This window comes from Micromys minutus (assembly GCF_963924665.1).
Source record: "Micromys minutus genome assembly, chromosome: 1".
In the NCBI taxonomy this organism is placed as follows: Eukaryota; Metazoa; Chordata; class Mammalia; order Rodentia; family Muridae; genus Micromys; species Micromys minutus.
The window spans coordinates 226,164,777-226,186,613 of record NC_137969.1 but is presented as its reverse complement, the minus strand read 5'-3'; the positions used below and the strand labels follow the sequence as shown (position 1 = coordinate 226,186,613).

Below are 21,837 nucleotides of genomic sequence, written 5' to 3'. Positions count from 1 at the left end.
CATCCTTAAATATGCATGCTTTTTTGTTAATAGGTAATAAAATTTTCTGTGTATGTGTTTGTCTTTATCAGAAGGGTTTTGTACTATGAATAATGTTTCAGAATTCTGCCCATGTTACTCTGTACATGATTATTGAATGATTCTAATTTTTAACTTTTAATCGATTCTCTAATGTAGATAATTCTTACTTCTATACTAGTACATTGTGTGCTGCACTGACTATATTCTTGTATTGTTTTTATAGATGGGACGATTACATTTGCCCTAAAGTGAATCTTATAATGCTAGGGCAGTAGGTGCATACCAAGATTCCCAACAAACCAGAATATGTTCCTACTCTGCTTACAAAAGATTTTTCTGGTATATATTCTGGTATATTCAGATGGTAGCTGATACAGACTAGATAATTTATTAGTCTATCCTCTCTAGTTGTTTTCAGCTGATACCTGTTATAGTTGATTGTTACATGTGCTGGAATATTACTATAGATTTTAAATGTTACTCATGCTAAGAGTTTATTTTTAAGTTTATATTATTTTTGTATATGAGTGTTTCGTCTGAATGCATGGTGTGTAGAGCACATGCTAGCCTGGTCAGAGATGGCTTCTGGGACTGGACTTATGAATCAAAATAAGGTTCACTGGAAAAGTAGCCAATCCTGTTCATTTAACTCAGAACAATCTCTCCAGCTCTCTAAATTAAACTAGTTCAGAAGGGGATTTCTAGGAAATCAATAACAAGCATACTTAATTTCAGAGAATTTGAGTTGTAATCAAGTATTTTGTATTTTAGATAGGTACATTTTTTAAAACTTTACTCTCATTTTTAAAAGAATTTTTATGACTATATCATATATTCCTCCTTGCCCCATCAGACTCTTAATTGGAAATTTAACAGTCACTAGTTTATTGACAGAAACTCCTAGTGCCTTACACCAGTTTAACCGTTACTGTGTTTGACAGACATTTCTCAGATTTTGTTACAGGAGCCGATAACAGGTGCCTTGAGGGAGAGAGGGTAGAATTTGTAATCCTTATTTTCCAGAACAGAAAGATAATAATCATTCCCCATCTGCTAAGTTACAGAGTTGAACTTAAAACTAATCTGACTTATAAAATATCAAAGAGACAGGAAAAAGGATACAGTTGTTGGTGGTTAAAACAGATCTGAGCACTTTAGTACAGATTAGCTTTTTGTCTTTATCAGGACATAACAGTGCCTGACTATTAGTAAATGATCAGTGATTTTTTTTATTGAACAAATGAATTAGGAATTATGTAACTGTATACAGGGCTAAGGTCTTATCTTTGTTTATTGGTAGTGTTGGGTATTGTCCAGCATGCTAGGTAAATGCTGTATCCCTGAGCTATCTCTCCAGCCCCAAGTGTGAGCTGTAATGTCAATAAAACCTTGCAGTTTTATTTTATATTATTATTTTTATGAATGAGGCAATTTATCAACCCAGTATTATTTGTTCTAATGCTTCTTGTTGGCAGCTGCACCTGCCCATATCTCTCTGTTCCTGAGGTGTTAGACCCAGTTCTCATCATACGGGGCAAGCTCTTTATGCTTGGCCAGCTTGACCTTGTCCACCCATTCTGGGACTTTCAGATTCCCGGACTTTTTGAGGAAGGCTGCCAGAGCTCTGACGAACTCTGCTGGTTAACATCTTTTACAGTAGCTCTGGGCATCATGTGGCCTCCACCTGCCAGCCAGGAGAAAGGGCTTTGTAATTTTATGAGGTCTCATTTGTAGATTTTTGATCTTACAGCATAAGCCATGGTGTTCTGTTCAGGAAAATTTCCCCAGTGCCTATGTGTTCAAAGCTCTCCCCCACTTTCTCTTCTATGAGTTTGAGTGTATACAGTTTTATGTGGAGGTCCTTGATCTACTTGGATATGAGCTTTGTACAGGGTGATAAGAATAGATCAATTTTCATTCTTCTACATGCTGAACACAAGTTGGACGAGCACCATTTGTTGAAAATGTCTATCTTTTCTCCACTGGATAGTTTTAGCTCCTTTGTCAAAGATCAAGTGACCATAGGTGTGTAGGTTCATTTCAAAATCTTCAATTCTATTCCATTGATCTACCTTCCTCTCTCTGTACCAATACCATGCATTTTTTATCACGATTGATCTGTAAAACAGTTTGAGGTCAGGGATGGTGGTTCCCCCAGAAGTTCTTTTATTGTTGAGAATAGTTTTCCCTATCCTGGGATTTTTGTTATTCCAAATGAATTTGCAAATTACTCTTTCTAACTTTATGAAGAATTGAGTTGGAATTTTGATGGGAATTGCATTGAATCTGTAGATTGCTTTCGGCAAGATGGCCATTTTTACTATATTAATTCTGCCAGCCCATGAGCGTGGGAGAGCTTTCCATCTTCTGAGATCTTCTTCATTTTTTTTTTTTTTTTTTTTTTTTTTTTTATTCAGAGACTTGAAGTTCTTGTCATACAGATCTTTCACTTGCTTGGTCAGAGTCACACCAAGGTACTTCATATTGTTTGTGACTATTGTAAAGGGTGTCATTTCCCTAATTTCTTTCTCAGCCTGTTTATCCTTTGAGTGGAGGAAGGCTACTGATTTGTTTGAGTTAATTTTATATCTGGCAACTTTGCTGAAGGTGTTTATTAGCTGTAAAAGTTTTCTGGTGGATTTTTTGGGGTTACTTAAGTATCCTATCATATCATCTGCAAATAGTGATATTTTGACTTCTTCCTTTCTGATTTGTATCCGTTTGACTTCCTTTTGCTGTCTATTGCTTTGACTAGGACGTACAGTTAGTTCTACATTGAATAGGTAGGGGGAGAGTGGGCAGCCTCGTCTAGTCCTTGATTTTAGTGGGATTTAGTTTGATGTTGGTTACTAGATTGCTGTATATTGCTTTTATTATGTTTAGGTATAGGCCTTTAATTCCTGATCTTTCCAAGACTATTAACATGAAGGAGTTGAATTTTGTCCAATATATTCTCAGCATCTAATGAGATGATCATGTATTGTTTTTTTTTTTCTTGAGTTTGTCTATATAGTAGATTATGTTGATGGATTTCTGTATATTTAACCATCCCTGCATTTCTGGGATAAAGCCTACTTAATTGTGATGGATGATTGTTTTGATGTGTTCTTGAATTTGGTTCGCAAGAATTTTATTAAGTTTTTCATATAAATGTTCATGATGAAAATTGGTCTGAAGTTTTCTTTCTTTGTTGAGACTTTGTGTGGTTAGGTATAAGTGTAATTGTGGCTTCATAGAAGGAATTGAGCAGTGTTCCATCTGTGTCTATTTTGTGGAATAGTTTGGAGAGTATTGGTATTAGGTCTTTTATGAAGGTCTGATAGAATTCTGCACTGAATCCATCTGGTCCTGGGTTTTTTTTTTTTTTTTTTTTGGTTAGGATGCTTTTGATGACTGCTTCTATGTCTTTAGAGGTTATGGGACTGTTTACATAGTTTATTTGATCCTGATTTAACATTGGTAACTTGTATCTGTCTAGAAAATTGTCCGTATCATCCAGATTTTCCAGTTTTGTTGAATATAGGTTTTATAATAGGATCTGATGATTTTTTGAATTTCTTCAGTTTCTGTTGTTATGTCTCCCTTTTCATTTCTGATTTTGTTAATTTGAAGGGTCCTCTGGCTAGTTTGGCTAAGGGTTTATCTATCTTGTTGATTTTTGTTTTTAATAGAAGCAGCTCCTGATTTTGTTGATTTCAGTTCTTTGATTTTTTTTTTTTTTTCTGCCTTCTACTCCTCTTGGGTGCATTTGCTTGTTTTTTTTCTATGTTGTCAAGCTACTAGTGTGTGCTCTCTCCAGTGTCTTTTTGAAGTCACTCAGAGCTGTGAGTTTCGTCTTAGCACTGCTTTCATTGCATCCCCTAAGTGTGGATGTGTTGTGCTTTCATTTTGTTAAATTCTAAAGAGTCCTTAATTTCTTTCTCTATTTCTTCCTCAACCAAATTATCATTGAGTAGAGCATTGTTCAGCTTCTGGGGGGGGGGGCTTTTTGTTGTTTTTGTTGTTATTAAAGACCAGCATAAGTCCATGGTGATCTGATAGGATGCATGGGATTATTTCCATCTTCTTGTATCCGTTGAGGCTTGTTTTATGGCAGATTATATGGTCAGTTTTAGAGAAGGTACCATGAGGTGCTAAGAAGAAGGTATATTCTTTTGTTTTAGGATGACATTTTTTATAGATGTCTGTTAAATCCATTTGGTTCATATTAACTTTTGTTAGTTTCATTGTGTCTCTGTTCAATTTCTGTTTCCATTATCTGTCCATTGATGATAGTGCAGTGTTGATGTCTCCCACTATTAATGTGAGATGCAATGTGTGCTTTGAGCTTTAGTAAGGTTTCTTTTATGAATGTAAGTGCTCCTGCATTTGTAGCATAGATATTCAGATTTGAGATTTTATCTTGGTGGATTTTTCCTTTGACTAGTATGAAGTGTTCTTCCTTATCTTTTTTGATAACTTTTAGTTAAAAGTCAATTTTATTTGATAAATTAGAATGGCTAGTCCAGCTTTTTTCTTGGGACCAATCGCTTGAAAAATTGTTTTCCATCCTTTTACTCTGAGAAAATGTCTGTCTTTGTCACTGAAGTGCATTTCCTATATGCAGCAAAACGCTGGGTCCTGTGTACATATCCAGACTGTTAGTTTATGTCTTTTTATTGGGGAACTGAGTCCACTGATGTTGAGAGATATTATGGACCAATGCTTGTTGTTTCCTGTTATTTTTGTTGGTTTGGAATGTTGTTTTGTTGTTGTGGAATTATGTTTGTGTGACTGTCTTCTTTTTGGCTAGTTGAAAAAGATTACTCTTCTGCTTTTGCTAGGGTGTAGTTTCCCTCCTTGTGTTGGAATTTTTCATTTATTATTTTTTGTAGGGCTGGATTTGTGGAACGATATTGTGTAAGCTTTCTTTTGTCGTGGAATACCTTGGTTTCTTCATCTATGTTAATTGAGAGTTTTGCTAGATATAGTGGCCTGGGCTGGCATTTGTGTTCTCTTAGGATCTGTATGACATCTACTCAGGATCTTCTAGCTTTCATAATCTTTGTTGAGAATTCTGGTATGTTTCTGATAGGTCTGCCTTTATAGGTTACTTGATCTTTTCCCCTTACTGCTTTTAATATTCCTTCTTTGTTTTGACTGTTATGTAACAGAAGGAATTTCTTTTCTGGTCCAATCTATTTGGAGTTCTGTAGGCTTCTTGTATGATTATGGGCATCTCATTCTTTAGGTTAGGGAAGTTTTCTTCTATAATGTTGTTGAAGATATTTACTGGTCCTTTAAGTTGGGAATCTTAGGTCTTTACTATGCCTGTTGTCCTCAGATTTGATCTTTTCATTTTGTCCTTGATTTTCCTGAATGTTTTGGGTCAAGAACTTTCTGCATTTTGCATTTTCTTTGACTGTTGTGTCAATGATTTCTGTTATCTTCTGCCCCTGAGATTCTCTCTTCCATCTCTTGTAATCTGTTGCTGATGCTTGCATCTATGACTCCTGACCTCTTTTCTAGGTTTTCAACCTCTATGGTTGTCTCCCTTTGTGATTTCTTTATTGTTGCTATTTGCATTTTTAGATACTGGATGGTTTTGTTCAATTCCTTTACCTGCTTTGTTGATTTTTGTGTTTCCTACTCAAGGGCTTCTACCTGTTTACCTGTGTTGTCATGTATTTCTTTAAGGGAGTTATTTCTGACCTCCTTAAAGTCATCTGACATCATCATGAGTTGCACTTTCAAATCAGGATCTTGCTTTTCCGGTGTGTTGGGGTATCCAGGACTTGCTGTGGTGGGGAACTGTATTCTGATGATGCCAAGTGGCCTTGGTTTCTGTTGTTTAGGTTCTTGGGCTTGCCTCTTACCATCTGTTTATTTCTGGTGTTAGGTGGTCTTGCTGATTCTGACAGTGGCTTTACCCTCCTGTAAACCTATATGTGTCAGCACTACTAGGGGACCAGCTCTCTCCCAGTGTGGTCTGGGTATAGAGAGCTGTAGCACAGGGCTAGCTCCAGGGGCAGGCAGAAACCGGAAGTAGACTGTACTTTCAAATAATAGATCTCAGCTTCCTTGCACAACTTTTAAAATGCTGTTCTAGAGCTTTAGATAACCTGGTAATCACTGTGTTTCATTTGGCTCCTTAACACTCATTTCCAAGCTCTTCAAAGACAGCTATTTCATGAGAGACTCATATCATAGTGAAAATATTAAATGTCACTGCAAGAGTTTTCTCTGGTTTGTTTTAGTATTGAGAGAAACTGATATGCCTTAGCCTCCTTGTTCAAACTTGCCACTATTTTTAAGTCTAAATTTTCAAAGCCTCTGGTTTCTGCAACTTTTCCAGCCCCCTCCACACTTAAACTAAAGTGTATAATTTAAATTTAGGGAGTTATAAAAAATGAATAAGTAAATGAAGTTAATGTTTTTCCTACCCTACCCTTCAGGGTTATGAAAATAGTCTTCTAGAAGCATCTTTTTTGGCATATATCATAAATCCCCAAACAATCAAACATAAACCTGCCTTGATGGCAAAGAGCCATGCACAAGGTATGCTATTTAAATCACAAACTTTCTGATGTTCCTCTTTGCTTATGTTTCTCATTTCATTCCAGATTGATTTGGTAGGCTGTGCTAGTACTTTAGGTCTTAGCTTCATTCTACCCTTGGAAAGAAGTTTAGAGAAAGCCCACATGTTAGTGATATGTTTTCTCCTGAGGTCATTAGGGGATCAGTGACTGGCTGCACCTTCCTGTTGCACCAATGCATTGTTTTTAAATTGTTTTTAACTGTTTTCCTTCTCTTTGTATTGTGTCCCCAAATTATACCTATAGTTATATAAAGAAATACTCTCTTTTTTCTTCTTTTCTCTTTCTTTCTCTCTCACCTTTTTCATTTTTCTTCTTTACATAAGTTTGATTTCTTCAAGAAAATCAAATGATTTTTGTAGACAAGATACTTGCCACAACTTAGTGGTTGGATCATGAAGATAAAAATGTAATTAGGCAGCTAACTTGTTTGTTTGCTAAATTTTATTATTATAAGTACACTTAGATCTATCATATTAGCAAACTTAAAAGTATACCATAGTATTTTGGGTAGTGATAGTACAGCAGATTTCTAGCACCTTTCTTCTGTAACTGAGATTTTTTACTCTTGTCAATTAATGAAACTTACAGAAACTAAGACTAGGATGGTGGGTTCCCAGGAACTATGAGAAGGAGAATACTCAGTGAGCAATTCGTTTTTCACAGTGAGTGAACTTGGCCATCACTGCATAGGCATGTGCTCAGTTGTACTTGACATCGAAAGAGAAGAGTGAATTTGGTGACTTGGTTGTCCTGTAATGTAGCAGTTGCTTTTCTAGTTCCGAGGTTTCCTCTAACAACCACATCACTACCTCCTACCCAAGTTTAAAATAGAAAGATGAACTACCAAGGCTGCTTCTTCCAAAAAACTGCCATATTCAGACGACCTCAGTGTTAACAGAAGAAACATGAGGAGAGGCTTCAGTTAGAAATCTCTTTCCCACTAAATTGATAACGTGTTATTTGATAGTTTAAAACAAAGCTGCTTTTCATGAGCACAGCTAGTCCTGTTTTATTAAGACAGGAATTCCAGGATGTGGATCCTCTGAATGTCACCAACAGGACCAAAATCAAGTGCGGGCAGAAGCACTTACATCAAGACTCACCAACACTATTTCCCGTGTTATTTTAGATATATATTCAACCAGTCATTTTGATCATGGGTTGTGATCGTAGTGCCTTTAGTATTGCCTGGTTCAAATCAGCAGTCTAGGTACTTTTGGCCTTTGTTCATATTGACTTAGTGGCTTTGCCCATGACTGTGTTTTAGCTTACCTCAGTCTGAATAGTCTCTACTCCCCACTAGACCCTTTTCCTCTCCTTTCTTCTCCTCTAATCTTTCTTTCTTCTTCATCCCTCTCTCCTTCACTCCTCCATGATTTTCTCAGGGCTGGGCTTCAACATCGTCGGTGGGACAGATCAACAGTATGTCTCCAACGACAGTGGCATCTACGTCAGCCGCATCAAAGAGGATGGGGCTGCGGCCCGGGATGGGCGGCTCCAGGAGGGTGATAAGATCCTCTCGGTGAGAAACAGCTTCGGCTCCTTTTGCTATACTTTGCTCCCTGGATCACATCTGACTCCTTCCTTGGCCTGCCTTTTTGGAAATGAAAATATTTAGAGTGTATCATTAATCAGCCTTCCAACTTTACCACTGGGCTGGGAGGATAGAATTATTCTTGCTTGACAGACAAGGCAAATTTAACATAAAATGTGAACTACTTGTCCTAGTTCAAAAAACACAAAGCAGGTAGAGATGAAGGACTGGTTTGGAGGAAGAAGATTTAAGATTCACACTTTTCACTTTCTTTTGATAACTTTATCACTTTTCTTTTGTTGACTAAAACACTGAATTGTGCTTTTCTTGGGAGACTATTCGTCCTTAATAATGGTCTTAACTTTAAAAAGCAAGGTAAGGATTAAATTTCTGATTTAAGTTCAGGACCCTTCCTTACCAATTATTAAGATGAAAAAAATGAAGTAGTTTGGATATCTGTGAATTGTGCTCCCATTTCATCCTGTTAATGTCTCTCATTCATAGTAATCATGAATCTTATTATATTTTTATGAACTCAAAGACAGAAATTAATACTTCAGTGCATGTTTTAGCTTTCCATATCTTAGTACAGTGCTCAACATAGGCTTAATAAATGAGAAAATCACAAAAATTCATTTAAAATAGAAAGGTTGACTAACAAATACAGTCATATGAGCTCATTTGAGCTTCAAATTTTTTAATATTTTAACTCTGTGTGTGTGTGTGTGTGTGTGTGTGTGTGTGTGTGCTTGTGTGTGTGTTTGTAGGGTAAAATGTACATGAGTACTGGTGTCATGGAAATCAGAGGCATGGGATCCTGCTGGAGCAAGAGTGATAGGAGATTGTGAGCTCTCATGTGATTGCTGGAACCTGAATTTAAGTCCTCAGAAAGACTGGTACATCCTCTTAACAGTTGAGCCATCTCTTCGGCCTCAGACCCTTAGAATCAATAGAATATTCCTAAAGTAAATAAAAATGCAGGCATGAGACTTAAAACTCTTACATAGGGCTGTGTTTTAAATTTTCTGTTCTACCTCACTGGCAACAGTGTTATTAATTAAAACAATAATTTTGGGCATTGGAACTGGTTTGAAAATCAATTTTTTTTTTGTGCTGCTGTAGCCCAGTTTATTTGTATGAAAAACCACACATGATTGATATAAAAGAATGGGAAAGTTGTGATATTGTGAACTGTTATCTAGGATTTCCTGTGAGTTAGACCTTCTTCTAAGGGCTGTGCTCAAATAAAAAGAAATTTGAAGAAGGATGGGGCTTTTTACTGCAGAAGTGCTTCCTGCTTCCACGTGTGCTATGGATTTTGGCCTGTGATGTAAGAAGAAACAGTTATTTTGTACTTTGTCTTAAGAATTGGATAGGACAAGAGAACCAAATTGGTAAAAGGCTGGAGTGAGTGAAGTGTAGACCAATACAAAATTTGATTAAGAGTTAAGTTATGTCAGATACTTGATTTAGAACATCCACAAAATAGGACTATCTCTTTTAAAGATTTTATTTATTTTTGTTTTGTATTTTCTCTTTTGCCTCTCAGCATTCAGTTGATAAAAGTCATAGTTTGGTTGACCAGTAATACACGTCATATGTGTAAAGTCTCCTGGTCCTCTTAGATATCAGCTTATTGGATACTTCTCTGCCATCCAACCCATTTGGTAGTAGTATGTGAAGGCAGAGATAGAGATGAAAAAAAGAACATCTCCTTTTTTTTCATTTGATATCTGATTATTTGAGAGATTCTTAGGAAGACACACCCAGGCATGGTGGCACACCCACCCAGGCATGGAAGCAGACACCTTTACTTTCCTCTAGTACTCAAGAGGTAGAAACAAGAACATTTGGGTTCAAGTCAATTGTGAATTTGTTAGCGAGATATTATTTCAAAAAAGATATAAACATAAATCAAGACAAGTAGCTACGGAACTATACAAGATATTTCAAGAATCTTAAGAATATGTCCAATAAATAATAGTATATGTAATGCCATGGATGGTGCTGTGGTAGTTCCTCTCATGGTTTGCCATGTTTCCGCCCACTAAACTGCTTCAGACCCTTTACATTAGTCTATAGGATAGAGAGGTGTGGCAAGCCTTTGATATGAAAATGCTAAAAAAAAGAAAGAAAAGAAAATGCTAACAAGGAAGTTAGGAGTAGGTATTTTCTATCACTCTTAGAGGAAAGACATTGTAAAACTAACAAACCAACTTTGCAATAGGACAGGGAAAAAAACTGTGAGTGAGATAAAGTATAATGTATCCCAGTATTTTGGTGTACTAGCACCTACCTATACTCTTGAGTAAAGAAAGACTTGAAAAATATTGGGTTTATTATAGAGCTTATGAGACAGCTATATTGTTAGAAAAGCTCTAACTAAAGGTGGATTATCTAAAAAAAAAGAATTATGAAGAGTTTTTAAGCACAAAATGACAACATTCAATGTAATGCTGTTTAATATTAGGGCAGTGCTGTGAATGAGTAATCATGCCCATTTTGCAGCTAGGGAAACTGAGGTTTGATGAAGTCAGGTGGTTTGCAAGTCACATAACTAGTGTTGGTAAACTAAAACTTTTGCTAATCTGAATTTTAATTCCTTGCTAAAACTTATACTGATACTATAATTAACACTATATTATTTTCCTGAAAGGTAAATGAATAAGTAAGATTAATTACTCTAAAAAGGAAATTATATAGTAAATAACTAGTAGATGATATACATGACATTATAAAAAAACTGAAATTAACCTATCAAGGAAAGAATTAATGGTATAAGTCAGAATTTAAGAGAATTTATTAGATATAAGCTAAGACAAGGAACCTTATGTGGTCCATTTTCTCTAGAGAAACAAAATTACTAGGAGGTCTCAAGAGTTGAGAAAGAACTGGAGATTAGTGATGGTTGGGTGGTAAGAGAGAAATATTAATGAAGAAGAAGGTAGATACCTAAAACCAGTAGCTCATCTAGGTTTAAAACTTACAGCACAGAGGGTTTTACTTTAAGATAGAAGAGACATCAGAAATATTATAAAGACATAAGATATTAAATGTTCCACGCATAGGAAACATTACAGAGAATGACAAACTTCTGTTTTGGTCACTTAAGGAAAAGGGTATGTGAAAAAAAGAGGAGGGGTGAGTGCCAAGGTTTGGAAAGGCAGATATATGGGAGAATAAAGAATCCAGGTCTAAAAGTAGATTCTGCAAAGGAAGGAAATCTAATACATCGTTCTTATTTCTAAACCAGCTTTCTGTTGCCTTTCTCTATGGTCGAAATGGAATAACAATTTACTACAGCGAGATGGTTCAGTGGTTAAGGGGTTTCCAGCTTCATATTGGGTAGCTTACTTCTTCTACCTGTAAGAACTCCAGCTACAGGGAGCCTGGTGCCCTCTTCTGAACACACACAGTTTCAAAACTAACAACCAATAAAGAAAGACAAAGTGGAAGGAAAAAAAATCATTTGCATAGGCCATGGCAGCCCCCTTCTTCTCTAAAGTGAACCTTGGAGGCTGTTACTTTTAAATGGTTCCATGTGTCTAACTTGGCTTCATCTACAGTTATTTAAGTTCTTGTTTATTATTGGCTATGATGTAACTATAAAATGTTACTAACTTACTAGTTTATTTTGTTTAGTTAGTTATTTTGCAGTCCTAGGGATTGGATACAGGGCTTTTTCATGCTAGTTAAGTATTTTGCCACATCTACTTAACCCTTTCAACATATTTTAAATGTGTTTTCCAGTTTGTGTATAGAATACTTTCTGTGTCGTAAAATATGCCCTCATGGTTTTGTAACTTTCCCTAAGTTATCAGACTAAAAGACTGTGTTCCTTCTTTAGCACACATATATTTTTAGGTAATGAATAGAGTTGTTAAGGATGCATTTTTGTAAGTTATTATATTCTTAATTTACTGTTTAGATTCTTTCTAAATATTATCCATATATTGTCTTGATTTCAAGTTCTAGTATGGAAAAACTGTACAATATATGATGCAGTTTTTTTCTTTTCTCACAAGAAGTAGAATTTAATTTTCTATGGCCACTGCATATGATTTATACCGAGATAATAAAGCAAAAATGCAACTAAGCAATAGAATCAGGTTTTTAAAAATAATCATTTACATTGTGATTGAAGCAGAAGCAGGTTATATAATGAAGGAATAGATCTGAAGCTGCATAAGAACCAGCCATTCCTCACATACTATTTTGTTTATTGCTAAGAATAGTTTGCTACTGGAAGCCAGGAGGATATTCTTTATGGTAAAGGAAAGGTGAAGGTAAATTTCTCATTTCTTCCATACATTTGAGTGAGGGAAAGTAGCTAGTCAAGAATAGTCACTCCTCAGTGAACTTGTTATGAAGTTAGTGGTGATTTAGCTTCTTCTAACACAATACATAATGGAATCCAAAGTCACAATGATGACAGACTGGGCCACTAGCCAGCTTCATTTTATAGTGCAAGCACGTTTCTTAATTGGATGAGAGTTTGTTAATCACACATGGAAGGAAACTAGTGTGAGATTAAACAGAAGATGCACTGGAGAACTTGTCACACTAGTACAGTAAGTCAGGAACACACGCTTTCCTTGCTTACTAGTTTCATTTAAGGTGGGAATGGGGAGACACTGCATAAAATAAGTCAGAAAAGGCAACCACCACAATTCATTTTAAGTATCTACAACCTAAAATGGCAACCGTAGGAGATAAAATAGCATATAATCATGGTGCTCAGACAGTAGAACAGGTATTGCATGTGTAGTTTAACTGATTACAGAGTATTTAAAAATTATATGTATGAATGAAGGGGTGAGAGAGTCATTAAGAGGGAAGTTAGAATTTTCTGCTTTTGTGGAAAGTTGTAGAGAGACTTGGACATACTGAAGTAGATTTTACCAGAATAAGTATAAGCATCCAGCGGTACATTGACAAATTCCAAAGCATAAGTAGAGTTATTTTGGAGAATGTGGTAGAAATGGTGAAAGATGCCTGTAGGAGAGAATTGGAAAGAAAAGACAATTAACAATCAAGAACATATATTTGGCTCACTTTGCCTCTGCTAGTTGGGGTTTGGTTCTCGGTCTTTTCAAACGCTAAGCAATTTTTTTCAGAGCTAGTTTTTGAGGCTTCTGCCCACCGCCATGGAGGAGTCATCAGAGAAAATTGACCCAGTTGTGGACCCAGATGAAGGATGAAGACTCATCTGACAATTAATTCAGTTTTAGAAGTTCTACAACTGAAACACTAGTGAAGGTCATGGAAGAGCTAACCCTGAACCCCAGTGCCAAGTGGTCAGCACGTTGTCACAGCTTCTGTTGCCAGACTGAGACAGACTGAGAGCAGACCTGTGGAGAACAGAAGTGAAAGAATCTTGAGGGATGTTTAATGCACCTTCCCAAGAGAAAAGCACATTCTTGTCGGTGCTGAAGGATCCCATAGCTAGGATGCAAAGACTTGTTCAGATCAAGCAGAGACAAAAAATGCTTGAAAGAAATGAGTTTGAAGGGAACAGTGAACCATTCAGATGTCTGCACTTTCTGCCATTATCAAAGATGGGATCCTTCTGAGAATGCTAAAATCATCAAGAAATAGTACAGTCAGCTTTAATTGTACACTGTCATTCCTGTTAGTGATGCCACACAGCAGATGTGAAAGCTGCTTTATTTGTTTAAGATTAAATTTTCCTGGTGTTGGGGAATCTTCTAACTTGTTAGTTAACTTTTAAATTATATAGGATATATGATGTTTGGATTCATGTAAATAACTTAAATTTACCCAAAGAATGGAGACATAGTCAAAGCATTCTGTGAACTTTAGAAGCCTCAGGCCTGGTGCTGAGAAACAACATAAATAAAACTTGGAGTAGTTTGATGTAAAAGGTAATTGGAATAGATCTTTGGATTTTATAGTTTGCAGACATTTGTAATAAAGTCAATTTGTTATCTTGGGGAAAAAAAAGAACATATACTTACCTTTAAAGAGAGAGAGAATGATAGAGGAATCAAGGAAAAAAATAACTAAGAGCCAAGTCTTTATCATTTAACATAGATGCTGATTACAAAAGAAGGTCTCCTGGTTAGGAGAAAGTGGTAAGATTTGTATATTTGAAGTCCCATTTGACTTTCAGGCAAACATGTTTCATTTTATAAATGAAGGAAATAAATACTAAATGGATGCTGAGGAAGTAGACACAGTGCATGCAATTTATTTTTGGTTTGTTTTTTAATGTGCATGGTGTTTTGCCTGTGTGTGGATGTCTGTGTATCGTGTGTCTGGACTAGGTGCCTGCAAGAGGCAAAATGAGCACATCATAACACTTGGAACTGGGGTTGCAGATGGTTGTAAGCTTCCATGGTGCTGGGAACTGAACCCAGGTCCTCTAGAAGAGCAGCCAGTGCTGTTGGCCAACCAGCCATGGTGCTAGCCCTATAAGCAGGTCCTTCAACACTTTTGCAAGGGAAGAAAGAGAGCAGCCATCCATGTATGTCCATTGTTTTCTATATGGAGGACAGTGGCTTTAGTTGGAAAGGACCATATAATCAAGAGAAGAAAGTGACTGAGTTCTATAATTCATAGTGTATAGATTACTCTTGATAAATAAAAAATGGATTTAAGTAGGCTTAGGGAAAAGGAGCAATGAGAGAGCATCCAGATATGAGGGGGAAGATCAAAAGGAAAGAGTGAGCTGCTTTTAATATTCTCAAAAAGGATGAGGCAGAAGAATCTGCTGAGGTGAATCAGGCTAGGATAATAAAGTATGTAACAGATACTAATAAATATTTATTAGCGAGTTTGCTTGGTGAATTGAAGGGCTTTAAGGATAAACTGGCAGCTAACTTGGATCTCCGTACAGAGTGTGACTACCCTTTTCTCCAAGAGTATTCCACTCAGCAGTAGCAGGAAAGTAGTGCAGTGTTTCCTGCACTAGATGTCAGGTACTGGGACAAATGATTTTAGTAATTCACTTGGTGCTTTGTTGAAATTACAACTCAAATCATAGATGAGTAAAATGCAAGTAAAATATAAAGATATTAAAAGCGCTGATAATAAAGAGAAAATCCAACGAAGGACTAAAAGTATGAAGGAAAGAAGTTGTGGGCGGGTTTTTAGAGTTGGCTGGTTATATGTCTAGTATGTCCAAATATTAATGTCTGAGCTTAATCTCAGTTGGTAACTAGAGAAATTATAATTATAATTATAATATTTAGTCTGTAAAATAAAAGTATTGGTAGTTCCACTTATCAAAGATACTAGCAGGACTCATGAAGAAAAGGAACAATAAAAATATGTTAGAGAAGGAAGACTTTAGGTCTGGATGGGGATGTGGTTGAAGACAACAGACACTGGTGTGAGTTTCCATAGGGTGTTAGACTCTTCTCTGTGCATTCTCACCATGACTGTCAAGCCTGCATCTTACAACACTTTCTTCTGGTGACCACTTGGTCTCACTGAATGGGAAGTTCAGGCTCCATGTAAACTTTTCCATTCAGTAACTTAGGTCTGATAGAAAGTAAGCTGCTTCTCCCACTGGCCTTTTCCTGGGCTCCCAACAAATGAGAACTCTATGTAGACTTGATCTGTCTTAGTATCCTCTTGAGCCACCCAGTCTGTCTAAAACTTAACCTAAGAGTGTGATAAGAACGATGCAAAGAATAAAAATGTAAATAGCTTCAGCTTCAGCTGAGCAAAGGGGCAGTTGGCAAGTCAGGGTGGGAAAGTAGAAACATTCAAAGAACAGTGGAATGCAAGGGTACTTTGATTTTCATTCCATTATTTTAAATCTCTAAGGCTAGTGGCTATACTCTGGAGGCTGTGTGTCTGTTACTTCGTTAACAAAGTCAGTATAAAAATGCAGTCTACTTCATAGGATCACTGCAGAAATTAAATTTGATAGTGTATATAAAGCACTAACCTATTAAATATAGTAAATATTTCATCTACTAATGCTATTGATAGTAACAGTCTTACACAAGGTGGGAATGTGTTGAATTACTGAGTGTGATATAAATAACACTTGTGACTCCTCACAACAGAGTGCCAGTGCTTCACATTTGTCACCTCTGTGTAGTAGGAATGCTCTATGTTCAAGTGATTGTAAAGGTTTCTGTCTTCACAACAAAAGAGTTTCAGTAAATTTGAGGACAGGAATATGCATAGAATCAGTGGAAATTATTTACAATAAAATAAACCTACTGGAATAGGCTAGAGAATTATGTTTCCCAGGGCTGAAGCTAGGAATTCTGAGGATTAGGAATATAAAGAATAAGAGGATAACCTAGAAGATGATATCATAGAGAGTCACCTGATGTTACCTATATAGAATAGACAGATACTCACAGATGATCTGCAGGTATAGTAACTGGAGCTGATACATTCAAACAAGATAAGCACAGAAGTTAAGAAAGAGGAGAAACAAATCTATTAAAACCTGGATTCACTTTACATGGTCTATGGCTCCTAAGTTTGTTGGAAAAACTATCTTTGAAAATGAAGAAACTTCCTCCTGCATGCTCAGTAACTAAGCCACTAGACCTTAGAATTTGACCTGAAAGAGTCTGAGTTTATTTTTAAGGGATTGGTTCACTGCATGAAAGTAAATTGTTTATTTAAGAGACTTAGTCTCTTGCCCTTCTAACTTCTCTCTCTTGCTATTGACAGGTAAATGGCCAAGACCTGAAGAACTTGCTGCACCAAGATGCCGTAGACCTCTTTCGTAATGCAGGATGTGATGTGTCCCTGAGAGTACAGCACAGGGTAGGTGTCACTTGCATATGAATAAGGGACAGTACGCTTTTGCACTGTACTTGTGAATAAACTTGTAATCTTCCAAGTCTGTTTTACTTTGTCTTTTGTTAGGACCGCCTTTGTCTAGCATAGACAAAATGCCTATCAGTAAAAGAAGTGTGTAATCTAGGTCTTTACCTTCAGTGGATTAAAGTTTGATTAAGTGGAAATGGAAAGAAAGTAGAATTACTTGGTAAGAGGCCAAGTGAGGATACAGAGGCTGAAGAAGATCGAAAGGAGCTAGTAAAAAACTGGAGAAAGCTGAAGTCAGTTTGAACTACATGGTGAGACTATAAAGGAAAACTCAAACTATAAAAAAAAAAAAAGAAAAGAAAAGAAAAGAAAAGAAAAGAAAAGAAAAGAAAAAAGAAACCCAAACATAAAGTGATATTTAATAAAGCAACCAACATTGCACACAGAATGTGGGCATGGTGGACTCAAAGGCAGGTAGATGAAGGTACAGTGTTGGCTAGCATTGCTTTTGCAGTGGTTCTTCTCTGGTTCTTTAGCATAGAGAATTTATATGGGCATGTATTTCAGATATGATTAGGGTTCCTTTTGAGGATACACGTTCACTTAGAAACAGTCACAAATAACTTAGAATGCAACAGGCAGTATTGGTCAAAAAGTCATGTCATCCTGAAAAAACGTCTTTCCAGTAAGCATGTCTTTTAGGACTTGCCTTCAGGTGATAAGTGGTAGAAGGGCAGTTATGGAGAATAATTTGTGCAGTTGCTTCTCAGTAGGAGGGTTAGGGTTGTATGGGCTGTATGTAATGAGGTGAAATCCGACTGCAAGAAGATGCTATTGTAGTCATTTCAAGTTAACCACCAAAAATTGATTTAAGAGGCGCCACCATGTAAAACAGGGCTGGAATGAAGAAAGACAAAGCAGATATAAAAGGAAATACTTTGGGGACAGAAATTGAGAATGACTAGGATGTAATTTCTTTATCAAGATCTTAAGTCTTTAATGTCTTCTCCATTGCAAACTTAGGCATGGAGGACAATACCCGATCTTAGGAGTAACAGGCTGACTTAGAAGCTTTCCAAGTAATGACATTGTAACTGTGTTGACAGAGTTTGGATCTGCTCTTGTTGTATTAAAATGACTGATATTCTTTGTAAGTAAATGTTTCCAGAAAGAAGGCTTCCTTCCTCTCCTTTTTCTTGCTCTGCAATATAGAGACTTTCTGAAGGAACATAATTTTCATCTCACCCCTTCACTTCCCTCTTAGGAAGCATATATAACAAGGCAGGGACACTATAGAAACAGAAATTATCTACTCTACTCTGTGAGGTCCCATTAAGTTAGTAGTAAACAAAAGTTAAATGCTTCCTTATCAGACTGTCAGCCAGAGTGATGCATCAGGTAGGTCAGTAGTTCATTTCTTCTGTTAGGAAGTGTGTGCATTTTATAGCTTTGTGCGGTATAGACTACATCTCCGTGTAATTGTCAACTGTATCTTTTAGTCAGAGAGTTAATATGTCTCCTTCCTTTTCAGTTACCAGTGCAGAATGGACCTATAGTACATGGAGGTGGAGGAGAGCCAAGTGGAGTTCCTGTAGCTATGATGCTGCTGCCAGTGTTCGCCCTCACCATGGTAGCAGTTTGGGCCTTCGTGAGATACCGAAAACAGCTTTGAAATACCTCTTGTCTTCCAGTGTGTCCAATGAACTCTCTCTCACCGTCTCTGACCTCCCCCCATGTTCTTTCTTCCCACATAGCCAACAAATGATTTAAAGTGACTACTTATCACCTAAAACCTTGCTATTCAAAATCTTCAAGACTTCAAATTCTAATGGAAGAGTAAAGAGATTATTTGAAGAAAAGCTGGGGGGTTGGGGGGGGGGAGAAGCCTTGCTTAGAATAAATGAGAAGTTACATATTTCACTAGGACTGCCAATAAAATTCAGCTATCATCCAAAGAGAAAAAGCTCAGTCTTCCTGTCTCCATGGATGACACCTTTTTCTTAGCCAGTGTGCTCTGAGGGCTAGCTGTGCTATGTGAATGGAGGAGCTGATTTTTTTTTTTAATGCTTTTTCTTGGGAAGTATTTGTGGCCTTTAACTTGTAACTATATACTTAGATGCCTATATTGGACATAGGCGAATGAAGTTTTTTCTTTTTTTTTTTTTTTACTTAAAAAAGAAAATACATATATGCATTAATATATATACACACATACATATATTAGCATAAAATTGATGCCTTATGGAAAATTAAGGAGGCAAGAAAACTATTGGTTCTTGGGTTTCTAATAGACACTTTTTTTTGGGAACTAGGGAACCATATTCCTTTATATATAATCAAGACTCATATTAAAGAATGAGTTTTGGATTGTAAAGAGAATTTACTTTTCCCACTTGTCTGTAAGTGTTTGTCCACAAGTTACAAACATACACAGTGCTAAGGGGTGACCGTAGCTGAGACACTTAACTATTGGCAGAGCGTGTATAATTGGGTGGGCAAGTCAGCTCTAGAAGAGAATGCTCAGTCCGTGGTATTAGGGAAATAATGACTGAAGCAATTAGATGAAGATGGAGAACTCCCAGTGGTACAGGGCATCTACCGTGAGGTGGGAAATTGTAGTAGAGCAGCCCTACTCAAGTCAATTGGTTCAAAAGACTTTGGAGTCTAAAGATGAGTCCTACCAGTCTCTGAGCTACCTTAGTTGCTATTTAAAGTACTGTTAAGGATCTGTTGCCATGGGGATAGGAAGCAGGAGGGCCAAATAAACCATCAAGACAACTGAAAAAAGATCAGGCCTCAAGGTGGCACCTGAGTACTCAATGCACTTAGCAATTTTCAGTTTCTAGTATCAGGCAGAGCCTAAGGGAAGGAACTGCCTTCCTGGTAGGATGGGCCTAAAATCAGCCTGCTTCTGATTGAGTTAAGATGAGAAGGCCTGAATTGATGTGTGTGTGTGTGTGTGTGTGTGTGTGTGTGTGTGTGTGTGTGTTTTCCCCTAAGCTATAAACACTAGTTTTGGTTTTAATAAGGTAATGGACCATTTTTCAGAAAAGAGGAAGGAATAAGTTTTGTTTGTTTATAGAGGGTGCAGGGAACTTTGGTAAGCATTTCTGAGGAAAGCCTGAGTACACAATGTAGAGGAATAGATGCCAGAGAATAGCCAGGGATATTGGTGAGGTACGAGCCATCCTGTTCACACAGAGTACTGAGGATATTGAACCAAACCTAATTTTTTTCACTTTAACAATAATTTTCATCTTTTCAATAAATTGGCAAGACTTATTTTGACATAAGATTATGAAGAGTTTTCCTGACAATCTATCCGTCACTTAACAGATGTTGATTGCACATTAGTTTTGTCAAGACACCTCTATAAAAACAAGAAATGCATGTATTTAATCAAAAAGGATATTGTGGTTGCAGTTAGGAAGAAAACCCGTAAGATGGAATTAGCCATGTAAGTGTAAGTTGTTTATATTATAGACAGCAGAAGAAATCAGCTCCCGAGATCTGGGCACTGAAGAGGATCTCATAGAGGAAGGAATCTTATCTTTATGTGCAGTTGTCTAGTAAGAGCATGCATAAATAGGGAAAGAGTTAAGAGTCTTATCAAGTTGAGTAATAAATGAAACCAGTAAGAAAAATATTGCCATGAAGAATAGAGCAGGATGCAGCAACACAGAAGATAAGCAGATAACCAGCAAGTGTTGTAAGGAATTGAGACAAGGAAAGTCACTGTGCAGTGGCATCAGGAGAATGAAAGTCTTTGACAGCCCAGTGAGACTTTGCCTCTGGGTAAACTGTTGATACAGGGAGACATTTGCTTTAAACAAATGTCACACAACTAAGCCATTCAGTACTTCTTGAAACTGACTTAAAAACAGAAGTCATTGTAAGTTCCACAGAAAGCAAGACACAGTTCAGTTCTTGTCTTGACCAGCAGCACTCTGGAGGCCCAGTGTCTGATGCCCTCCTTGTATCTGATGGGCTGGGTGACAACCCTTCCATGGGCCTGCTTACCTCCAGTATTCACCTCAGGGCTCGGAAATTTATTTTGAAAGACTTTCACACATACAGAGTAAAACAAATGGCAAGGAGGATAATACACTGTTGTTGTTGATATGTGTTGTATTGTTGATGTAAATAAAAGTATCATTGGTCGAAGTTTTACCTTGGTTCATAAAGAATCAGGTACCACTTGGGTCTCCTTGGGAAAGAAACAACATTTGACCAAAACATTGAAGTTTTAGGCAAATGCCTTAATATTTCACTCTTAGTTGTATGAAAACTAAAATTATTATATATCTGATATTGAGAATCTGTACAGATTATTCAGATTTTATGTTCCTTATGGATTGACTCAAATATTTCTATCACCTTAAAGATTATTATATGATACTCCTACCACATAAATTATAATGTTTAATGTTTTGAAAATTGATTTGTAGGTATTTTTAAGTCCCCATAAAGTATTTCTTGTATTTGTCATTGTGAATTATATGTAATTCTAATAGACACCGGGTTTTTTTTTTTTTTTTTTTTTTTTTTTTTGTTATTTTTGTTTCCTTTCCCTACAGTTTTCTGTGTGTGATTTTATGTAATTATGGACTGTCTAGCCACAGGCAACAAATCGAAATAGTATTTGTAATTACAGTCTATGCCAGGGACTGTGTTAAACTGGTCAGTAACACTGAATTTCCCTGAGATCTAAGTATTGCTATAAAGAGACTGAAGATAAGAGAATAAAGTATTTTCCTATGATTATATAGTTGGTGGATGACAGTATCAGTAATATTCCTCATTGCTAGCAGTCCTTATGCAAGGTCTCTGGACTAAAAGTGATGTATTACCTGCAAATGCTTGGGTTTCATCCCATACTTATAGAGTGAGATGAGTGTGGCAGCCAGCAATTGTGTCCTTCTAGGTAACTAGTTACTAGTT

General features: G+C 36.7%; 1 protein-coding gene across 1 annotated transcript in view; it reads left to right on the top strand.

Moving 5' to 3' along the window:
• SYNJ2BP (synaptojanin 2 binding protein) overlaps window positions 1-21,411 on the top strand; it is a 39,834-nt gene extending 18,423 nt beyond the window's left edge. The window contains exons 2-4 of the mRNA XM_080932390.1: window positions 7,985-8,121; window positions 16,798-16,893; window positions 18,428-21,411. Coding sequence (XP_080788516.1) covers window positions 7,985-8,121; window positions 16,798-16,893; window positions 18,428-18,568 — 374 coding nt within the window. The 3' untranslated portion in view covers window positions 18,569-21,411. The remainder of the gene's footprint in view (window positions 1-7,984; window positions 8,122-16,797; window positions 16,894-18,427) is intronic.
• The last annotated feature ends 426 nt before the right edge of the window (window positions 21,412-21,837 follow it).